This window comes from Podarcis erhardii (assembly GCF_964252035.2).
Source record: "Podarcis erhardii genome assembly, chromosome: 9".
Classification (NCBI taxonomy): domain Eukaryota; kingdom Metazoa; phylum Chordata; class Lepidosauria; order Squamata; family Lacertidae; genus Podarcis; species Podarcis erhardii.
Window position 1 is genome coordinate 32,763,585 of NC_138512.1, and position 20,432 is coordinate 32,784,016.

Here is a 20,432-nt window from a genome sequence, read left to right on the forward strand (position 1 = left end):
AATTCAGCTTTAATTATAGAAGCGTTTCTGGCTTCTTTGGAGTACTGTATACTGTAACAGTGTATACGAAGAGAAAGATTAGCAGCATGTCCTTGATTGCCATAATGTGAGAGATGTGGGGTGGTATGCATGTGCCCTGATTTCCATGCACATATTCACCATGTGTCCCCAGACACACTTCTAGCTGCTGCTAGAATACCCTTCCAAAAGAAACAGAGAATATTAATGACACCAAACATTAAAATAATAGATTGACAAGGTGTGGGAGTTTGCAGCTATGGCTAAACTTTCATGCATTCTTAAATGGAAAGAAAGCAGGTAGACAAGATACATTCTTGATAATCTGGCAAAACTTCATTGACTGTAGTAGAAGGTATAGGATACTGCTATTTTATGAATAATGAATTGACATTCCTTTAATTAGTTAAGATAATATGATAAAAAAAGCTTTTTGAGGAACCTTTGTCTGCAACCTTCATCTGGGCTGTTGATAAATACCTCCTAATATCAATGTAAGCATTGTATTTAAAATAATAATAATAATAATTTATTTATACTCCACCCATCTGTATATACACGTTGCATTGACTTGCAGTTTCCAAAGTATTTTTTTTAAAAAAATGAGGGTGAATACTACCAATGAGAGTGGGAAAAGAGAAAAATAGGAATTCTGCAACAATTATACTGTATAATCACTAACAGCAAATAATTGATTTGGAAATGGCCTTGGTTGAACAATCCTAACACTTTCGCAAGAAGTGATAATCTGCCTACCCACTCCTCCATGTGACAATCCTATGCTCAGCTGTGTGAATGTGTCATGTGCATTGTTCCTCTGCTAGGTGTAGATATTTTAGCAATGGAAGGTGTTTCCCATCTTGTGAATGTCTTTGTGGGCATTGGGAGTCCTTTGCTTTTACAGAGCAGAATTGCATCCATCAGTGTGAAATGCTCAGTTTATTTTCAATGAAATGAGTCTGTATTTCTTGCCTTAACATATCGCTGGTCCTAAGATTGATGTCAAAATAGAGAAACAACACAGGCATTATTATTGTATACTGTATGTGGAGAAAAAGGAATCTTTCTTTTTTAAAAAAGAATCATCATTAAAACATTAACTAACACAGATACCTTTTAATTACAGGATTGACATCTTCAAATATGTGATCTATGGGGTAGCAGCTGCCTTCTTTGTCTATGGCATTTTGCTGATGGTGGAAGGATTTTTTACAACTGGTGCCATCAAGGATCTCTATGGGGATTTCAAAATCACCACCTGCGGCAGATGTGTCAGTGCTTGGGTATGTTAATATGACAGCCTTGATTACTCATGCTAATTTCAGTTGCAAGAGTATTTTAATTAATCTATACTAAGTTAGCAAACTCAGTGGACTAGAAAGTGTGTCTCTAGGTATATATGTGGAGCAGAACACATCATCTTCTTATATTTAAGGATTCCACCCAAAACTCAAGCCTAATGTTCTGAAATATGATACAGGTTTTCCACCAGGAGAATGATTTACAGCCCTCTGTGACAGAGAACAAATTCTCATAGATGTTTTAAAAATCAGAGCTGTAAATGTACTTCAGGAGTTACAGCGTTTTATAGAAGCAATTACTTGTATGTCGTATTATTGTATCAAGACACAATAGGCCCTTTTGGTTGATCAAGGGTGTGCAGAGATGTGCTTCTAAAACTAATTATGGTACATCTGCCTTCGATATGCCCCTTTCTGTGAGATTGCCTTTGGACATTATAAGAAGCCTTCCAGTTTTTGTTCTTCAATGGTGATGTCAGAAGAGGAGCTCCCAAGGGACAGATTCACAGTCTGTCTTGCAGTTGCATTTGAACAAGCACACACATCTTGAAATGTTCAAAGCCCACCTCCATGGAAAACTGAATCATGCAGAGAGAAAATAAGCCCAGTGCACATATGAGATTACCACCACCCCCATTCATTTGTGCTATTATAAAAATAAAATAATTCTAGTTAATAGGAATTCAAAGCATCAGAATATGAAACTTCATCAGAGGGGGCAATGTGGTTAAATAAAACAAAGCTAGAATGAAAGAGTAGTTATATTCAGAGAATATAACTTGTATTTTCTCCCACAATATGCATTTTAATTGTATTGGGATTTCTTTTAATCATTTGGAAAATTTTGAGAAACGTGTAAGTTGTGGATAAGTTCCAATCCACCCATTTGTAATCACTACAAAAAATAGTTTGTTTTTAACTGGGTATGAACATAAAGTTAATTTAGTTGGTGTATAAAGCATTTTGCCTATCTGACAAATTTAAAGGCAAGTCTGATTACAAAACCAACTTCTTAGGGTTTCTCTGGACATTAGGCTGATCATAACCTTAATATATTAGTTTCGACTGGGCAACTAAATGATATTTTGATGGGTTAAGTTAAGATTATCCAGTTGTCATGGATGGATAGTAGCAGTTGCCCCTTGCAGGGATAAATGACTAATTAAGATAGTCCACCCTCTGAGAGTTATGGCATCCAATGGACACCTGAAAGCTTTCGGTGTGTGTCCAGTTAGCATGGCTGGCAGCCCTGCTGAGGCCCTAGTCTTATTATGGAATGGCAATATGCACAGTGGACTTCAGATGGCTACTTGGTATCTGGGAGAACTCCAATAGATTAAAAAGGCTGGATGACAGCTAAAGCAAATGGGGTACAAGTGCAGGCATATATCAGAAATATTATGGGTTCAGTTCCAGACTACTGCAATAAAGTGAATCCCCCCTCTAGTGCATATAAAAGTTATGCTTATATTACATTGTAGTCTTTTAAGTGTGCAACAGCAGAATGTTTTAAAACACAATGTACATTATTCAATTGAAAAAAACTTTGTAAAAATGCTAACCTTCAACTGAGCCTTCAGCGAGTCATAATCTTTGGGCTGATGAAGGGTCTTGCCTTGACTCTTCCTTTCACTTCAACACTTAGAGGCCATTGTAGGGTTATTAATTGGCCTAATATCTATATTGTTGTGTCTCAGGGAATAGGGAGGCCTAAGAAGAGGAAGAGAGATGGTGGGGAGAAAGGAGCAGAGGAGAAGCAGCGGCCAAGCCAGTTCCCTTTGCCAGCTCTGGCTTTTGGTTCCTTCCCCACTGCCGTGCTGTATGACTCTTACAAAATGGCCTGCCTCAAACTCCCACAGAAAAGGCGGAGGGAAGCTCAATGGTCCACCCTGAGAAAGCATGCTTAGCCTCCCTGGCTGCAGGGGTGGGAGTGGAAAACCCTGGCTTCAGCCCTAGCCATCTCCAATCCCATGGCCAGAAAAGGGGCAGTGGGGGCTTCCTTCCCCTGGAAGCAGCTGGGATGCCTGTGGCTATACCTGTATTCTGATAAGGAGCGGCAGGAGTCGCTGCTCCTGTAGCTTTCTCTCCCAACGCAGCAGCAGAAGCTCCTCCAGACCTTCATTTTTTTTACGTAATATCTGAGAAGTGCATTAAGGCAAGCACAATAAAATGAGGTGTGCCTGTATAATGTAAGTGACCAAGCACAAGTAGAAGCACACAATCATGCCTTGTGGAATCTTCCTATAAAGGGAAGTAACCTAGAATCCAACTGCTGTGTCAAGTCACTTTGAAGGCAAAGTCTCTTGAAGGCCAACCTTGACATCACAGTTATTACAGATCTGGTGGGTGTATCTAGAGCACCATCTACACTAGGTTCGGATCTGCTTTAGTTTCTGAGGCCCAAGGACACAGAAAGATGCTTGAAAGCATATGGCCTGTCTGGAATCTGGGATCAGCCAGAGGCACTGCCGATAAAACCATTAAAGAGAGAGGTTCATGATCTGTGGTTCACAGGGAGGCCTTCTTGGCAATGACGCCCTGGTTGTGGAATAACCTCCCCACTGAAGTTTGACTGGTGCCAACACTTTCCATCTTTTAGTGCCAGCTGAAACCCTTCTTCTTCCTTTTGAGTTTTGAGATATTTGCCTGTGTATTATTTATTTTGACAGATGGCTTGTTTGATTGAAATTCTAGATTGAATTGTATATGATGTTTTATGCTTTAGGTTTATATATTGCTACACACCCAGAGGTTATCTCATGAAGTATGGGATATAAATCTCATAAATTAATAACTATAAAACAAATAAATATTTTTATCAGCACTTCTTCAAGGAGTTCAGGATTCTGCTGTTGTTTACTAGCATACTTTTCACAGTACATAACTCATTGTGATTAGTCCAGGAACAGCTTGCAAAATAAACACTTTGGATTTCTCTGCTGGTAACTGACCATCTTCTTGTGATTGATGTTTCCAAAATGACAATGACTGTGTAACATTCTCACTCTTGCAGTTGCTTTGCCATTACTGCTAAGTTATTTATTATTCTTTTGCACATATGCTTGCAGAAATTCTTAATCATTAATAAGATTTCAATCTCTGTCTGTAGAATAGCTTTCTATCAGCCACATAAATCTTCCTTTGAGGTATTCACATCAATTTAACATGATAAGCTGGTATCTTTTAGTACTATTTTTGTGGTGCTTAAGGGATATTAGCCAACAGTTTGATGAATAGAAGCAGAAATGGCTTGTATTTCAATACTGGATCATTTTCCTTTTGGATTCAGTACAACAATGAGAAGTAATCCCATTTTAAGAGAGGTCTTGGACCTGTATTTGAATATTGCTTGGACAAATTATTTGGAACACCTACTTCTATGATGGTATTAAACTCTTCAATAACTGTAACTGTTGAGTAATTGTTGATAATATACATAACATTCTCAGAATGAGACGCTGCGAAAAGACAGAACAACTATGAACAGGAAATGAAAACAAAGATGGAAATAACTACAAAGATGATTTGATGTATTGTTGCATGGTATTCATATGTTACTGTATTTATTTTTAAATATTATGTAAGCACCCCAAAATTAGGTTTAACAACAACAACAACAACAACAACAACAACAACAGGCTTTGCACTCGCAGAAGTGTCTTTTCATCACATGCACTAATGTTTTCAATGCCTTTTGTATGCATACTGTAATATCATAAATGTATTGTGGACAAATGCAATGCACTGCATTTTATAGTAGGGAATTTGTACTCCACCAAGAATAGCCAGAGAGTTATGCCTGATGCCTTTCCTGGGTACATAAAAATGCTCAGACTATGATGAGGTCTCTACTTCTAAGTTCAAACTTATTAAACATAAAAGAATGCACATTGAAGAAAAAAGACCTTACAAATGCTCAGAATGGGAAGCCAGGCCTTTGGCTGATTAACATTCTATGTTCTTTGAAATGTGTTTGTGGGTGATTGGTTTGTTTTTGCTTTTCTTTATATTATGCATTTTGTGTCCTTTATTGTATTTTAATGTTGTGAACAGCCCTGTGCTCTTCAGATAAAGTGCAGTATGCAAATCTCAGTTATTAGCAAGGCTGTCACAGCAGATAGAAGTTAAACAGATAGTTCTAATACCATAGGGTGTGGCTTTGATTCCTAAATTCTGTGAATAGGTTTTTGGGGTTCGGGTATAAAACTGTTCTTCGCATACTTGCTACTTAACATTTAAAACTTTGGGCTCTCCAAAGCCAAAGGGTGTGCGCAGGTGTACTTAAGTTGTGCAGTGAGCCCCCTGGGGAAGTGCACTCACTAAATTTTGTAAGACGTAGAACTTTCTCTTCCAGATCGAGCACAAAGGAAGCTGGTTCTGTGGCTTTACAGCAGTGGCTGAAGCTGAACAGCCCTGATTGTCTGGCTATTAAAAACTTGGGTCCAAGTTACCTCAAGGACTGCCTAATCCATTAAATTACTGCTTGAGCACTGAGGTCTTTGTGGGAGTGACTGTCAGAGACACCCATGTCTTGGGTGCATGGCTCACATCCACTAGGAGCCATGAGTTTAGATGGTGGGGACAATTTTGTGCAAAACCCTTGCAGTTGAGGTCAGACAAGCCCTCTACCTAATAAACTTCCAGCAAATAGTAAAGCCTTTCTTTCTTTTTTATTCCAGCAAGCATTTTAATTCAAGTCTGATTTTTTAAAAGTTTTAACTGATTTTTTACCCTTTCTGTATTGTATTTCTTTTACACAGCTTAGAGTTTATTGTAGACAGGGCTTTCCTTGAACACCTCCCTTGTTCTCATATAATGGCAATGGCGCCCACCTGAGAAGTGCCAGAACTGAGTTCCAGTGAGTTCCAGCTGGAAAAAAGAAAGCCCTGTCTACAATAAACTCTAAGCTCCAGCACCTCTTTTTCTACAAAAAGGGCACCGATCGTAGATAAGCAGTATATAAATTGTTTAAGTAAAATAAATAATAAACTAAAGTTGTCACTAACACACCTCTCCCCTAAGGTAGTTTTCAGTGGTCCCCCCACCCTGCTTTAAGGAGGGCAAATGTACATTTAACTGGAAAAAAAAGTACATTCAGCACAGTATGCCTGAAGCATGGGGGGCAAGCCAGATTACTGAATCAGCAGTCAATTTGTTCACCAGTATATTGTGAAGATGGGAGTAAGCTACTCTCATGCTGCAGGAGAAAACCAGTGTAGTGAATCTAGATTTAAGTCTACTTTTGTATGCACTCCAAGGGACCACAACATTTATTATCTATTGTGGTTCTTTTTTTGACCACTGCATGCCTTAACAGGCTTCTAATAGAGTCATGCATTACTACTCATCACATAATTGATCAGCTTCCATCTCCTTTGATAGTTCTCTTTCTTGCTCTCTGGAAGAAGCAGCTCCAAGTTAATCTGCTGATCCAACAACTCACTTGGGCATCTCTATTGCTATTTATGTTTGCATTGCCCTTCCCATATTCCAGGTGATTTAAATGATCCCACTACCTACAAGGTCAGTCAGACTGCTGTGTAAGAATGATACACAGAAGGCTTACATTCCTATGCCAATCACTCTTATACTGAAATGACATACAAAGAAAAGAAAAGAAAGCAAGCCATTTGTGTTGGAATCAAAGATGGAAAAATAGCCCAGTTAAGTCTTACCCTAGCACAAACATGTTTTTCAGTGCTGTTTCTCTAAAAGTTTAGAGGCATATCCGTGGACACAGAGTTTGGGTTCAGGTTCATTTGTGTAGAACAAAATTAACATCCTTTCTTAAGGTACAATCTAGTCCAATAAATTTAATAAGAGATAAATTAGGAGTACAGAATGAAATGTATTTAATATTTAACATAGTTGTGCTCATGTTGGCTTAACTTTATATGGGCGATAATGGATATTGACTGCCAGAATTTGAGGGACTTTATAATCAGCTAAGTTGGATGGAGAAATCATCTCATTATCCTAGTGATACTTGCCTCAGCATTATTATTTGCATATGCAGGCTGGGTAGTAAACATAATTACATAATGTTCTGGTTTTCCATAGTTCTGCTTATGTACTCTTTCACATTCTCACTTAATGGTTTTTAATGGTTATTGGAAGAGATTTTTCTTCTCAGAAGAAAAAGAGACATGCTTTGAATGCATCCATCTTGTTTATATGGAATGTTTATGTAATGTGTTTGCATGTGTGGATTGAAACAAGCACGATAGCTTGCTACAAATGAGCATATGTACTGCATGTTGCCAACTGAATAATGGCAGAACTATAAAAAACGGGGCTGCTGTCAAAAATTACTACCCACCCCAGTCCATAGCTTCTGGTTCAACTTATTCTCTGCCCTGATGCCATTTAGTTATCCCTACATGGCACAGTGATTTGTAGCACAGGTGGGAGATTGGGAAGATGCATCATAATGATGTCACGAAAGGAATAAGTAGAACTAGATATTCCAAGGGGGTAAGAGGAAAATGAAGAATGAGTGATTTATTTTCACAAAACCTGGCAGTCCCAGTAGAAGCCACTGGTAGCTTGTTCATTGGTTTTCTGCTTGGCAAGCAAGGAGGTGATAGAAGTGATGAGGAAGAAGAGTAGCAGGTGATAATGGTAGTGAGGAGGTAGACTCTCTAAGCATAGAATCATAGAATTGTAGAGCTGGAAGGAACCCCAAGGGCCATCTAGTCCAACCCTCTGCACTATAGGAATTTCAACTAAGGGAGCTCATGGAAGGTGTCTTCTCCCAGGGCCCACCAAAACTTGTAGCCAACACCAAGACTGCCCAGGCTGCTTTCATTAATTTGGATTTAACAATTAGAATGCAATATGAATACTTTCCAAAGAGAATTATGCTTTATTTGGATTTACCTTTTCACAGTTATGCTGACTCTGATGTCAACTGTCAGACATTTCCTTCCAAATCCTCCACTGCTAGCAGTTTGAGTAGAATCTCCATTGTTCATAAGATGAATGTATAATTCTACACATTCACTCACAGCTGGCAGGTTTATTTTTATGCTAGTAGTGGGCTATTCATCACCTTGATTGCTACTTAGCTTTATAATAAGTAGACTACACTATCGCAGGCCCAGCTGCTTGTATATAGTAATTGCAACTACGTAGTAGGCACTCTCTTTGCCATTCCATTTACGTCCTTTCTAAAGGGATCTAATTCAATTACCAAATATTCCATTCTTCCCTCTGGTTCATCATGATAATTAAATTGTTGACTGCCGTGTCTGATTCTTTCATTCCTTTTCAGCTGAGAATTTATCCATAAGCAATACTTCATTTACCTGTGACCGTTTTCCTAGGACTGTGTCTGTATCTCTCTACCTTAACAGGAATGAGAGATTACAAGATAGAGAGTATGCCTCTTTTGTGGCATGCAACATCTCTCATGTGAGCATGGTAACCATTTTTCTTGTTGCTGTGGCAACCTTGCACATCTCCGTTAAGGACTATTCACCAGCGTTTTGAAATAAAGATCTGGGTGCATTTAGCAGACGTGGGCTGTGTCATGTCCTTGCATTTGGTGTCACTCTGCAAGTGGAGGCTGGCAGAGCTAGACTGAGGCATTCCACTGTCATCCCAGCCCAGGACAAAGGGGTTGGGATTGAGCCCCAAGTCAAATATATGCATGCTTATTGTGGGATGTGCTAATAATTAGGCTCTTGTCGCAAAACAAAACAGCATTGCAGTGGCATTGTAGGCAGACCTACCCACACAAATGCTTGGGCTGGAGTTTAACAAGTTCTAAATACCTAATTCAAGAGAACAGAAGCCCAACTTTCAATAACCATATGCTGTCAGAAGTTAGTAATTGATTGTGCAGCAGACACTTGGACTGTCTCACATATATTTTTCTTCCCATAACATTATTTTTTTCATATCATGTTCACGTAGGCTTCACTGTATAGATTTAATTACAAATATTACTGAAATGTGATAAATTACTACATATTGATTAATTATTAATAGAGCATTCCACACATCGTTCTCATTTTCTTCCTCATGAAAAACAGTTGGAGGCAGGAAAGTAAACCTGGAAGAATCAATCACATTGACATCAATTAATAATGCAGAAGGGAATATATGAGCATTTCAAGAAGAAGGAAGGACCTAATTTAGGAGCTGTGACTCAGGGTGCTTTACACCCCCTGCTGTATATGCTTCATCTCTGCATACAGAAAACGAGTAAGGGAAATGAATCCTAAAGCAGGGATGAAGAACCTGTGGCCTTTGAGATGCTGTTGGATTGTAACTCACATCAAACCTGACCATTGGCCAGGTTTGCTGGAGTTGGCATCTAACATCTGGGTGACCCCTGGCCTAAAAAGAGGTGGAGAACAGAAGTACCAGTGGAAGAACCCTGAGTGACTATTATTCTGACCAATATGCCTGTTCTAGCTGTTTTGCTAGTTCTGCTGTTGACATTGTCACCAACAGGGAAGAGACAATTGGGAATGAAGGAGGGAAACAATGTGGATGGCAGCAGGCCAGTACACTGGGTGTATACCCAGTCTCCTCCCCAAAATGTCTATCAGGTTCTTAATACAAAGTGCAACAAGAAATAAAATGAAATTGTCTTTTTAAAACAAAACAACAACCCACAAGGAGATACCTTGTAAAATTGGAAGGCTGTTCAGGTTGTGGTGGCGGTAGTTAGATCTTGCTGTAATTTATAGTGGTTTATAAACGTTCATCTGTATAGGCACAAACTCATCTGCAGGGCCAACCCTATCATTAGGCAGAGCGGGGCAACCTCCTCAGGTGGCAGGTGCTTTGGGTGGAGGGAAAAGGTAATAAGGCATTGGAGGACAAAGCTGTGTAGGACCCCTGAGTTAAACTACTTCCCCCAGGAGACATAACAAAATCCTTTTTCAAAAACTATAGGTTGGCTGACAGTACAATCCTGTGAATGTCTACTCAGAAGACACTTGGACTTGGAGGATAGGATTGTTAGTGGCTAATAGCCATGATTGCTAGGTTCTGCCTCCACTTTTGCAAGCCTTAAGCTTCTGAATATCAGTTCCTTCATGAATATCCTCCAAGAGGTGTCTGTCCATAATTAGGTTGACTATAATGCACTTTACAGTGCATAAGACTTATATTACTAGGCAAATTGTTGCTTGGCCAAAACAGTGGCTATGTAGATCCTCTGATATACAATCTGGTAAATTTCTTCAGCTTTCTTTCCCTTTCAACACGGTATTAAACAAATTTAGCCTCGGTGAATTCAATATGTAATTTCACATATTTCATTATAACTATGTTTTACATGGCAGTATTAGCTGATATTCTAATAATAATGACCTAATAATAATTGTCATCATGTAGAAGAGGGATTTTTCTTGACTCAAAACCAGAGCAAGCATGAAACTAAAATTAGAAATAAAATGAGACTTACATTATCTGTGCAGTTCTATTCATGTCTACTCAGAAGTAAGTCATTTTAAGTTCAGTGAAATGTACTGCCAGATATGCGTGTATAAGATTGCTTCAACTCTGAAGAAATAAACAATCACAACTTAATTTAGTCTGCAAGCATAATTCTTCAAGTCTTCTTGATTTAGGATACTGACTGAGATAAATCAGATTCCACTTGTATTCAGCCCTGAAGCATATCCAAAAGCCATTGTTTTTTTTCCCCTTTTATGTAAGTAGGCAGTTCTGCAACTATCACCTCATCCTAAGCAGCAAGCATCCAATCATATTTTCTTTTTAAAAAAAAACCTCACTTTAAAATCTTGCAGTGTAAGTTCTATATTTCCCCCCCGCAACTTTTTCAGGTGGAAGATTTCATGCACACCAGTTCAGCATACCTGAAAGCCATGCCATGATTTTGCCAATCTCTGTGACTGATCCCTGCTAATCTAGATGGCAGATCAGGAAGGTGGACACTGGCAGGATAGTCCTAATTATGGGAGGACTGTTGCATAAAATGCAGTGCATTGTGGTATGCAGCATGCATTGATGATGATTTCATGGTAGCAGAGGTGGGGTGGGGAAATCCACTAGCAAAGCAACATCCAGATCCATTTCTCCTGTTGGCAGGGTGGGAGGAAGCTTCTTCTTTTCCCCTCCCATTGGCTGAAGTGGGAAGGAAAGGGAATTACCTATGCCGGAACTGGGGTGGAGGTACACTAGCACCAGATTCTAGGACATGTCAGGGAAGTGAGTTGGCTTTGAATGCACCATATGCATGCCCTCCCTGACATACACTCTTCTTCACTGGCAGCGAATCATCAACAGAACAGCTGTGCCAGTGTACATAGGGACTTTGGGTAATATAAGTGTTGTCCCACCAGTATATCTGTCTCTGTCATGAAGTATCACTTACACTGCTCTCAAGACCCCTCAGCCAGCTTTATGGTAAGTATGGGATTGCACTACAGTGGTATCTCAGGTTACAGACGCTTCAGGTCACAGACTCTGATAACCCAGAAATAGTACCTCAGGTTAAGATCTTTGCTTCAGGATGAGAACAGAAATCGTGCTCCGGCGGCGCGGCGACAGCGGGAGGCCCCATTAGCTAAAGTGGTACCTCAGGTTAAGAACAGTTTCAGGTTAAGAACAGACCTCTGGAACGAATTAAGTTCTTAACCTGAGGTACCACTATATATACACTGGGTAACGAGCATATCAAAAAACCCTCTGTTTATTGATTTAACCCATTTATGCTGTACCCATCACAAAACTTTCCTCAGATGGCTTACAGTATAAATGTACAGGTGCAAGTATGCAACAGTCGTAATCTAAAGCAGCATAAAACAACCGTGGCAATAGGAACAGCAGCGGATAGGAAGGCAGCAGAACACCAGACAGGAGAGAAAACATAGGTGTCAAATGCCTGAGAGTATAAAGAGATCTTTACCTGGCACTGAAATGGCACCAAGGTTGAAACATACTTAATGGAACTAACCCTTTCCTCAAACAGAGTCTAGATTGTTAGTCCCACATAGGACCCTGGGGGCCAGTTTTTATGTTAGAGGAGTGACATGGTTGCTTCCTTTCCATCCACTCCCCACTTGCTCTATCCCACATGACTGAACTTGCTGGTTTTTACATCATTCTTCAAACAGGTCTCAGGATGTGAGGGCCCATTCTGCTAGATACTTGCACTGTGTTGCTGGTCCATCTGCTCAGACGAAAGTTATGTGTTGAACATCCATGTCTGAATATAAATCCTTACGTTCAACTGCTGGCAATGTGGCCCATATGATCCTTTGATTATCCCTGGTTGGCAGCTCAAAACTGCTGTTTTGCTTTGGTAATTATCTGTGGTGTTCAAAAAATGGTGCCTCCAGGCTGTCAGTATTTTGCAGGAATGATTCAAGTAGATCCAGAACTTTGGGTTTGTGCAATTGAAAGTGCTCTGTCACCCTAACACAACAAATCCAATTTTAAAAAGGACCTTTTTTCATTTTGGAAAGCAAGAGGGAAAGGCATTTAAAAGTGAGGGAAGGGATGAACAAATGATTAACAGGAAGACCTGTAAACACCCCACAAGCAAATCAGGATGAATCCATACTCAATCAAAAATGGACATAGTCTAAAACAGGATGAATGCTGAACACACAGTTCATCAGGAAGAGCCCAACATCTATTGCTGATCAAGATGAATGGAAGATGTAACATGAATAACCACTAGGCCATTACTGCTTTGCCGTACCTTACCTTATTCTAATATTAGGCAGCTTTTAATGGAGCCTTAAAGGGCTGCTGATTTTTCAGTTCATGGTTTAGAATAGTAGAGCAGAATACAAGGAGCATAAAGGCTTATTGCGTTGTGCCCAGGATGACATGGGAAGGTAGCTTCTCATTATGTGATTAAACCCTATGTTACCACCCGTCTGCTTCCTCATGTTACAGGCATCACATGGTAAAAACATGTTATTTTCAGTCCTCTGAATCAAACCATGGAAGCCTACAGGATCACCAAAATGGGAGTGTTTTTAGTCTTTACAAATTGCAGAGTAATATATAATTAACTATACTTGGGGGATCTTTTCATTGCACCCAGAATTAGTTTAAATGGTTGCAGAAACAAAAACATTTAGTAGGAGAGGAATTGAAGACCAACCTTTTATTTTTAGCCTACAATTTGATATTCTTAAATGACTCTCTGCTTCCAAGTAATTTCTTCAGTTAGAGTGCCTGGGGTTGGCAGAGATGTCTCATCTGCTTAAGTAATATTGGTGAAGCACAGAGCTATAAAACAGAAAGAGGAGGAAATGACAAGACGTAAAAGGTAATAGGGTTTTAAAAATAAAATAAATAAAAAGTGGGTTTGCTTTTATTTGTTAAAAGATCCCACCCACCAATATATTTCTCATGCTGCACAATGCTATGCATACCTACTCAAAAGTAAGCCCCACTGATTTCAGTGAGACTCACTTCCAAGGAATGGTGCGTAAGATTGCTGCCATACTTGTTTTCTTAATCCAAATGATGGTAATCTTGTGCTACATAACAAATTAAGATGAAGAAAGTTGAGGAATTCAGGGTTATTTTAAGCAACTGTTACTTTCCAATCCTGTGGTTGTCAATTAAAACACAGCGGGGTCTACATGGAATCAGAGTGCCCTGAAATGCTTAATATGTAGAATGAAATCCAGCATCACCAGCCTTTCAGAAAACAGAATTAATCCTTCCTGGCTAATATGTGCTCTGTGCCTATTGTGATGTTCCTCGGCAACCAACACAACCCTCGGTGTTAGCTCTACTCACTCTTTACAAGGGATTTAATAAGAACATAATTCATACAAACCCTTCTGTAATGCTACTAGTAGCAGCACATATGGAAAAAACAAACCTCCTCAAAAGTTAGCAAAATAGAACAAGACATCACGGCCCTCACATTGCACTACAAACAAACAGGATCTAAGAAACTACTTAAACTTATAGAACAAAAAAGGAGAGAACTAGACTCCCTAGAAATCAACAAAACAATGATCAACATTTTATACTCTGAACAACGCTTCTATGAGTATGGAGGGAAAACTCCAGATCATTAGCAAATAGATGTAGGAAAAAAGCTCTCAAAACAAGCTGAGTTAAAGGAGAGCTTTTCCATAGCTAGTGGTGAAACTCAGGAGGATATATTTTCTGAGACATGCTTTCCTTTCATTACATATGTTAATCAGCATAAGGATGGAACACATACTGCGGCTTCTCAAATATCCCTTTGCAATGATTTGCTAGTGCAAAATGAGTTTGCAGTTGGTGTTCCTGACTGGACCGTATAACATTAATGCTGCCATTTATTTATTGTTGTAAAACTTGTAGACTTGAAATGAGTGTATGTATTGTTTGTTTATTGTGATATTTTACACTTCAATAAATATTAGGCACATGTGTGCATGCGTACACACACACACACACATACACATTATATTTCATGTTGTGGTAGATCCATTAGAAAACAAACTTCTGCATGGATCCCACATGTTCAAATTTCAGACAATATAAATGAAGAAATTATTCATGTCTCAATTGCCATCTCATCTCCCTTTCTGATGTATCCTTTCCTAATTTGTGGAATAACTTTATAATAAATAAACCACTTTCCTTCAGCTGGAACCTGAGGCAGAGAGGGAGTTCAGATGGGAAGCCAACTGTTATTTGAAAATATGTGCTTGCTCTGACCTCAGTCCTCCCCTTCCCCCCTGCCAAGGGTCTTTAAACTGTGAAGGGAGCCATTGGGCAATAGGAATGTCTACAGGGTAGCTGTCCTATGGCCTACAGTGGGTGTGGGGAACTTTGGCCCTCCAGATGTTGCTGAACAACAACTCTCATCACCCCTAGCCATTTGCCATGCTTGGTGGGGCTGATGGGAGTCGTACTTCAGCAACATCCAAAGAGCCAAAGGTTCTCCACACCGAATCTAAGGCAATGACTGCTGCCTGGGTCCTTTTGCCCATTGTGGCTGGAGAAGAGGCAGAATGAAGGTTAACAGTGATTGGTGGTGGAGTCAATGGGTGGGATGATGGGAAGAAGGTAAAGGAAGGGAGCAATTGCAAGGGGTAGGAAGGAGGTGGTGGAGGTCTGAGAGAAAAGGAGGAAGCTAAACACAATTTGGCAGGTGGGGGGGAGAGATGCATGGAGGGAGGACTGAACACAAATGATGAACATAGGAAACGCCCTTGTACTGAGTGAGACCACTGGGCCATTTAACCCAGTTTTGTCAACACTGACTAGCAGTGGCTCTTCCAAGGTAAGCGAGAACCTGTAACCTGTGTTATAGTCCCTCTGTGAATAATGGCTGTGGTGTGCTGTGATTGGGTGCTGAGTTCCACCATTTCATCTGCTCCATCATGGCAAAATTAGCACCAGTGCTATTTTTCCCCTTCTCTCATTGAAATTAAGGTAAAGGTACCCCTGCCCGTACGGGCCAGTCGTGTCCGACTCTAGGGTTGTGCGCCCATCTCACTTAAGAGGCCAGGGGCCAGCGCTGTCTGGAGACACTTCCGGGTCACGTGGCCAGCGTGACGAAGCTGCTCTGGCGAGCCGGCACCAGCGCAGCACACGGAAACGCCGTTTACCTTCCCGCTATAAAGCGGTACCTATTTATCTACTTGCACCTAAGGGTGCTTTCGAACTGCTAGGTGGGCAGGAGCTGGGACCGAAAGACGGGCGCTCACCCCCCCCCCCCGTGGGGATTTGAACCACCGACCATGCGATCGGCAAGCCCTAGGCGCTGAGGTTTTACCCACAGTGCCACCCGCGTCATTGAAATTATTGGGAGGTAAATTCTTGGTAGAGGGACGCGGGTGGCGCTGTGGGTAAAACCTCAGCGCCTAGGGCTTGCCGATCGCATGGTCGGTGGTTTGAATCCCCGCGGCAGGGTGAGCGCCCGTCTTTCGGTCCCAGCTCCTGCCCACCTAGCAGTTCGAAAGCACCCTTAGGTGCAAGTAGATAAATAGGTACCGCTTTATAGCGGGAAGGTAAACGGCGTTTCCGTGTGCTGCGCTGGTGCTGGCTCGCCAGAGCAGCTTCGTCACGCTGGCCACGTGACCCAGAAGTGTCTCCAGACAGCGCTGGCTCCCGGCCTCTAGAGTGAGATGAGCGCACAACCCTAGAATCGGACACGACTGGCCCGTACGGGCAGGGGTACCTTTACCTTTACCTTAAATTCTTGGTGCCATCAGTGGAAGGTATCTCTGTGGATTGAAGGAGCATAGGATGTGTTCCTCCACCGGGGTGTCAACTATAGGAGGTGGAAGGGGCTTCTGCCCCCTCAATATTTGTGGGCAGAGAGCCAAGCACTCCCAATATTGAGGGGGGCCACCATGTCCCACCGCCGCTGGGAGAGTGCTCATGCACCAGGCAGGAGTGAGACGTATCATGTGACCTTGGGCCCCCTCATTGTGGGAGGCAGGTCAGTGACCCTGTCCTCCACTTTGCTGCCCACATCCTTCCCATTACTCCGCCCCATTCCAGCCCCTTTTCCAGTATATCTGTGGTGTTCTGCCAGGATATATGTGTTGGCCATGGCTTATCTGCCGTTCTGCCAGTGTAGGTTATATTGTGGATACATTTGGCTTCAGGTCGTGTTTTTCTCTTATAAAAGCTTATGAGCTTGATTCCACCTGATCCATTTATATTGAAGTAATTTGTGCAGATCCTTTTATTATGAACCATATTGGAAAGGTTTTACTTACAAATAAATAAATATGTGGGATTAAAACAAACAAATAAATTATAAAATTTCTTCTTTGTTCTATGACTGGCAGGTTTTTTTGGGGAAAGAAAATAGTCTAAAATATTCTTCAGGTTTCTGTCTCACTCTTTTCTCATTTGTTACAGTTTATCATGCTGACATATATCTTCATGCTGGCCTGGTTGGGTGTTACAGCGTTCACCTCTCTGCCTGTTTACATGTACTTCAACATGTGGACTATTTGCAAAAACACCACCCTAGTGGAAGGGGCAAACCTCTGCTTGGACCTCCGTCAATTTGGTAAGTGAATGACTTGTGGATCAGTTTTATCATTTTTTTTTAAAAAAACCCTCATTAAAATGCTTGCATCACTTTTAGAAATACTAGTTCAAACATCTAGTCAACAAATGTCAGTGAATAAAATGAACACATTTTAGTCAGCCTTGCTTGCAGGAGATAGTATTTGTGGACATGATGATGACAGATTGTAAATTATACACATAGTCCCTTTTCAGATTTCATGCTAAGCCAAATTGTAGCACTATGTGCATTAGTAGCAATGAGCCTTGAGCTTGCATGCTCCCTACCTTCTCTTACTATGCAAGGATAAAATTAAAATCTATTGCAGTTTTATATAAACTACAGCTTCTTTTTACATCCAAACAAACCATAGTTTAATGAGAGTTTTAAAATTTCTAATATCTTGCCCATGGTCACAGCAGTGGAGCGGCAGGAGGGGAGGAGTACATGAATCCAAAGCTCATTCTTGCTTGTACACATAACGCTAAGTCATGGTTTAGTCTTACGGCCAAACTGGGTCACAATCTTTCTAACTATTGAGTGCCAGACAATTATGGCTGAGCCCTTTATTAGCTGAGGTTATTAGAGCATCATTCATGAAGGACAAGAAGCTGGATGGTCCCAGATTGGTGGTGGTGGTTTGGCTACCAGTGATGATACCCACTTCTTCATCTTCTCATTCTCATCTTGGTACTGACTTTGTGTCTTCTGGACATAATTCCTGATAATGCTGTTTTTCATTTGCCAAGTGCCAAATGGCTTGAGCCATACATATAGTCCACGTTCTTCCTTAAGTTAAAGTGCATCCTTTAGAAAAAGTGAGAGCACATGGTGAGTTTGATTAGTATGTGGAGAGACATGCATGGTGGCTTCCTCCCAACTATTATACTTGCTTCCCACTAATGAAGCATCAAAATCTGAGCCTGGTTGGGCTGACTTTTAGTGGTCAGAATTAAGCTAAGCTCCTATAATGTTTCGTAATATTTTAGATATTAATGCATTGGTTTATACTGCTGGTTAATTGTTTAGCCATTTTATTAGCATGGGCTGGGGCACCAGCTATGATCCTACCTGGACAGAGCTTGCCTTGCTTCAGTTATCTTTGCCAGGGTAATCTCATGTTCAGACTACTCTAATGGGTTGTGCATGGCACTGCCTTTGAAAACAGCCCTCAAAGATCAAGTAAGTTTTTATTATGTCTGAGTGACTGAGGGAGTGGTGTTATATGAGCACATCATACTGCTGCCTCACCATCTTCACTGGCTCTTAGCCTATTTCCAGGTCCAGTTTGAGGTTCTGGTTTTGACCTGTGTGCTTATATGTTTCATGACCGGGACCATAAGATCTTCTCAAAGCAAGGTGTGCTGGGTGGCTTTGGGAAGCAGAGCCTTTTTAGCAAGAGTAGTCCACCTGTGGACTCTGCTCAAGGCTGGTCTGGTACTTAGGTTGCTGTGATTACAATACCAAGCAAAGGCATCCTTGTTGTGAGCTATTCTGACAACTTCATTACAGAATGGCCTAAAATACCAGAATGGCCTATGATACATAAAAAATTTATTTAGGCTTGCCAGAGGCATGGGCGCCCAATTTAAGGGCACAGAAACAAACTGACTCTGAATTGTTCTCATTTTTCCATGTTACCAAATAGTTTATTATCCTTTCATCTTAAAAACAATCCGAGCCCATGTCTGAGTGCATTAAATGTGTGTCAACAGCTCACTGAGTCTTTAATCCTTTACAGGAATTGTAACAATTGGAGAAGAAAAGAAGATTTGCACAATGTCTGAAAATTTCCTCAGGATGTGTGAATCTACTGAGGTAAGCAAAAGTATGAAAAGTTTGGTCATTGTGGAAAGAAGGAGCTCACACATTTCCACTCCTTTCACACTTTAAGGGAATAATTTCATGCTTTAATCTGGAATGCTCTCTTGTCATGAGCCCAGTTTACTTGCTTGAGACTGCTGTAGATATAGCAGTTTAAAGTTCACAGATACCACCATTGCTCCGTCTTCCACTACTTTTAATATAATATATTTCTAACAGTAGCAGTGAAGAATAAATGACTTCATTTGTATGGGGTATGAGTAGGGAATGTCCTGTCGACACTGTCCACCCTGTACTCCTTCTCCAAACCTTTCTAATTCATATACTTAACTCATACTTATACAGGTACAAATATCCATTAAAACTGAACCTTCCATGAAAGAGTATGTGTGCTTAGTCATAGGAACTCTTCCAAACCTCCACTCCATGGTGTGGAAGACTGGGAATGAGCCCTGGTGCTTACAAACTCATTTCCACCCCCCCCCTTAGTCAACTGCTTCAATTCCCTCCCTTACTTCTGGGTTGGGAGCAAAACATATTTTGAACTTGGCTAGCACTTCTGGTTTGCAGACAAACTGTGGTTGTGTGACATCCAGTTCAGATGTAAATAGGTTTGGACCAGTTCACATAAATTATGTTTTCCCTTTGAGGTGAATGTAAAGCAGGTGGAGAAATGAAGGGAAGAAGGACTGTGCATGTCCATGTCTTGATCAGTTAATGCCAAAATACAATTTGCTGCTATTTCAGAGATTTGGTTCCAAAAATGGCCCCAACCAAATGGGGAGCAATAGAATTCTATATTGCAACATAATTCGTACAAGTGTTTAGGAGCAATGCAACCAACCAGCTAGCAAATGTTCACTTACACTGGTAGTGAATTTATAGAAGTCCAGTTGATTTCTTCTGAATACCAATATCAAGACAATAATTTATATTACTTTAACATGTAATGCATGGTGCTGCCTCTGAAGAAACTGTAGTCTGTATACAGGATATGGCTGCAGGAGTACTAACTGGCATTGAGTGCTATTAGCATTGGAGGCCAATACTTCATCACCTTCATTGGCTCCCAGTCTGTTTCCAGGCCCAATTCAAAAAGCTTTTTTTGACCCTTAAAGCTCTTCAGTGATTTGGAATGACTTTGGAGTTTCCTTCCTGTGGAGAAAATGGCAGCTCAAAATGATGAAACAGGCATTTGGAAGAGGTCTATGAGTGGGAATGGCCATTTTTGCCCCTGCTGCTGGGTGGATTTTTTTATTTTTAAAAAACCATATTAGATTACAATGATCAAACTCCTTGTCCTATTATGTGTG

General features: G+C 40.7%; 1 protein-coding gene across 3 annotated transcripts in view; it reads left to right on the top strand.

The window, feature by feature from the left end:
• GPM6A (glycoprotein M6A) overlaps positions 1-20,432 on the top strand; it is a 180,067-nt gene that overhangs the window by 152,675 nt on the left and 6,960 nt on the right. For all 3 annotated transcript variants that reach the window (XM_081875480.1, XM_081875478.1, XM_081875479.1), the window contains 3 exons: positions 1,145-1,301; positions 17,142-17,295; positions 19,037-19,113. In XM_081875480.1, coding sequence (XP_081731606.1) covers positions 1,145-1,301; positions 17,142-17,295; positions 19,037-19,113 — 388 coding nt within the window. The remainder of the gene's footprint in view (positions 1-1,144; positions 1,302-17,141; positions 17,296-19,036; positions 19,114-20,432) is intronic.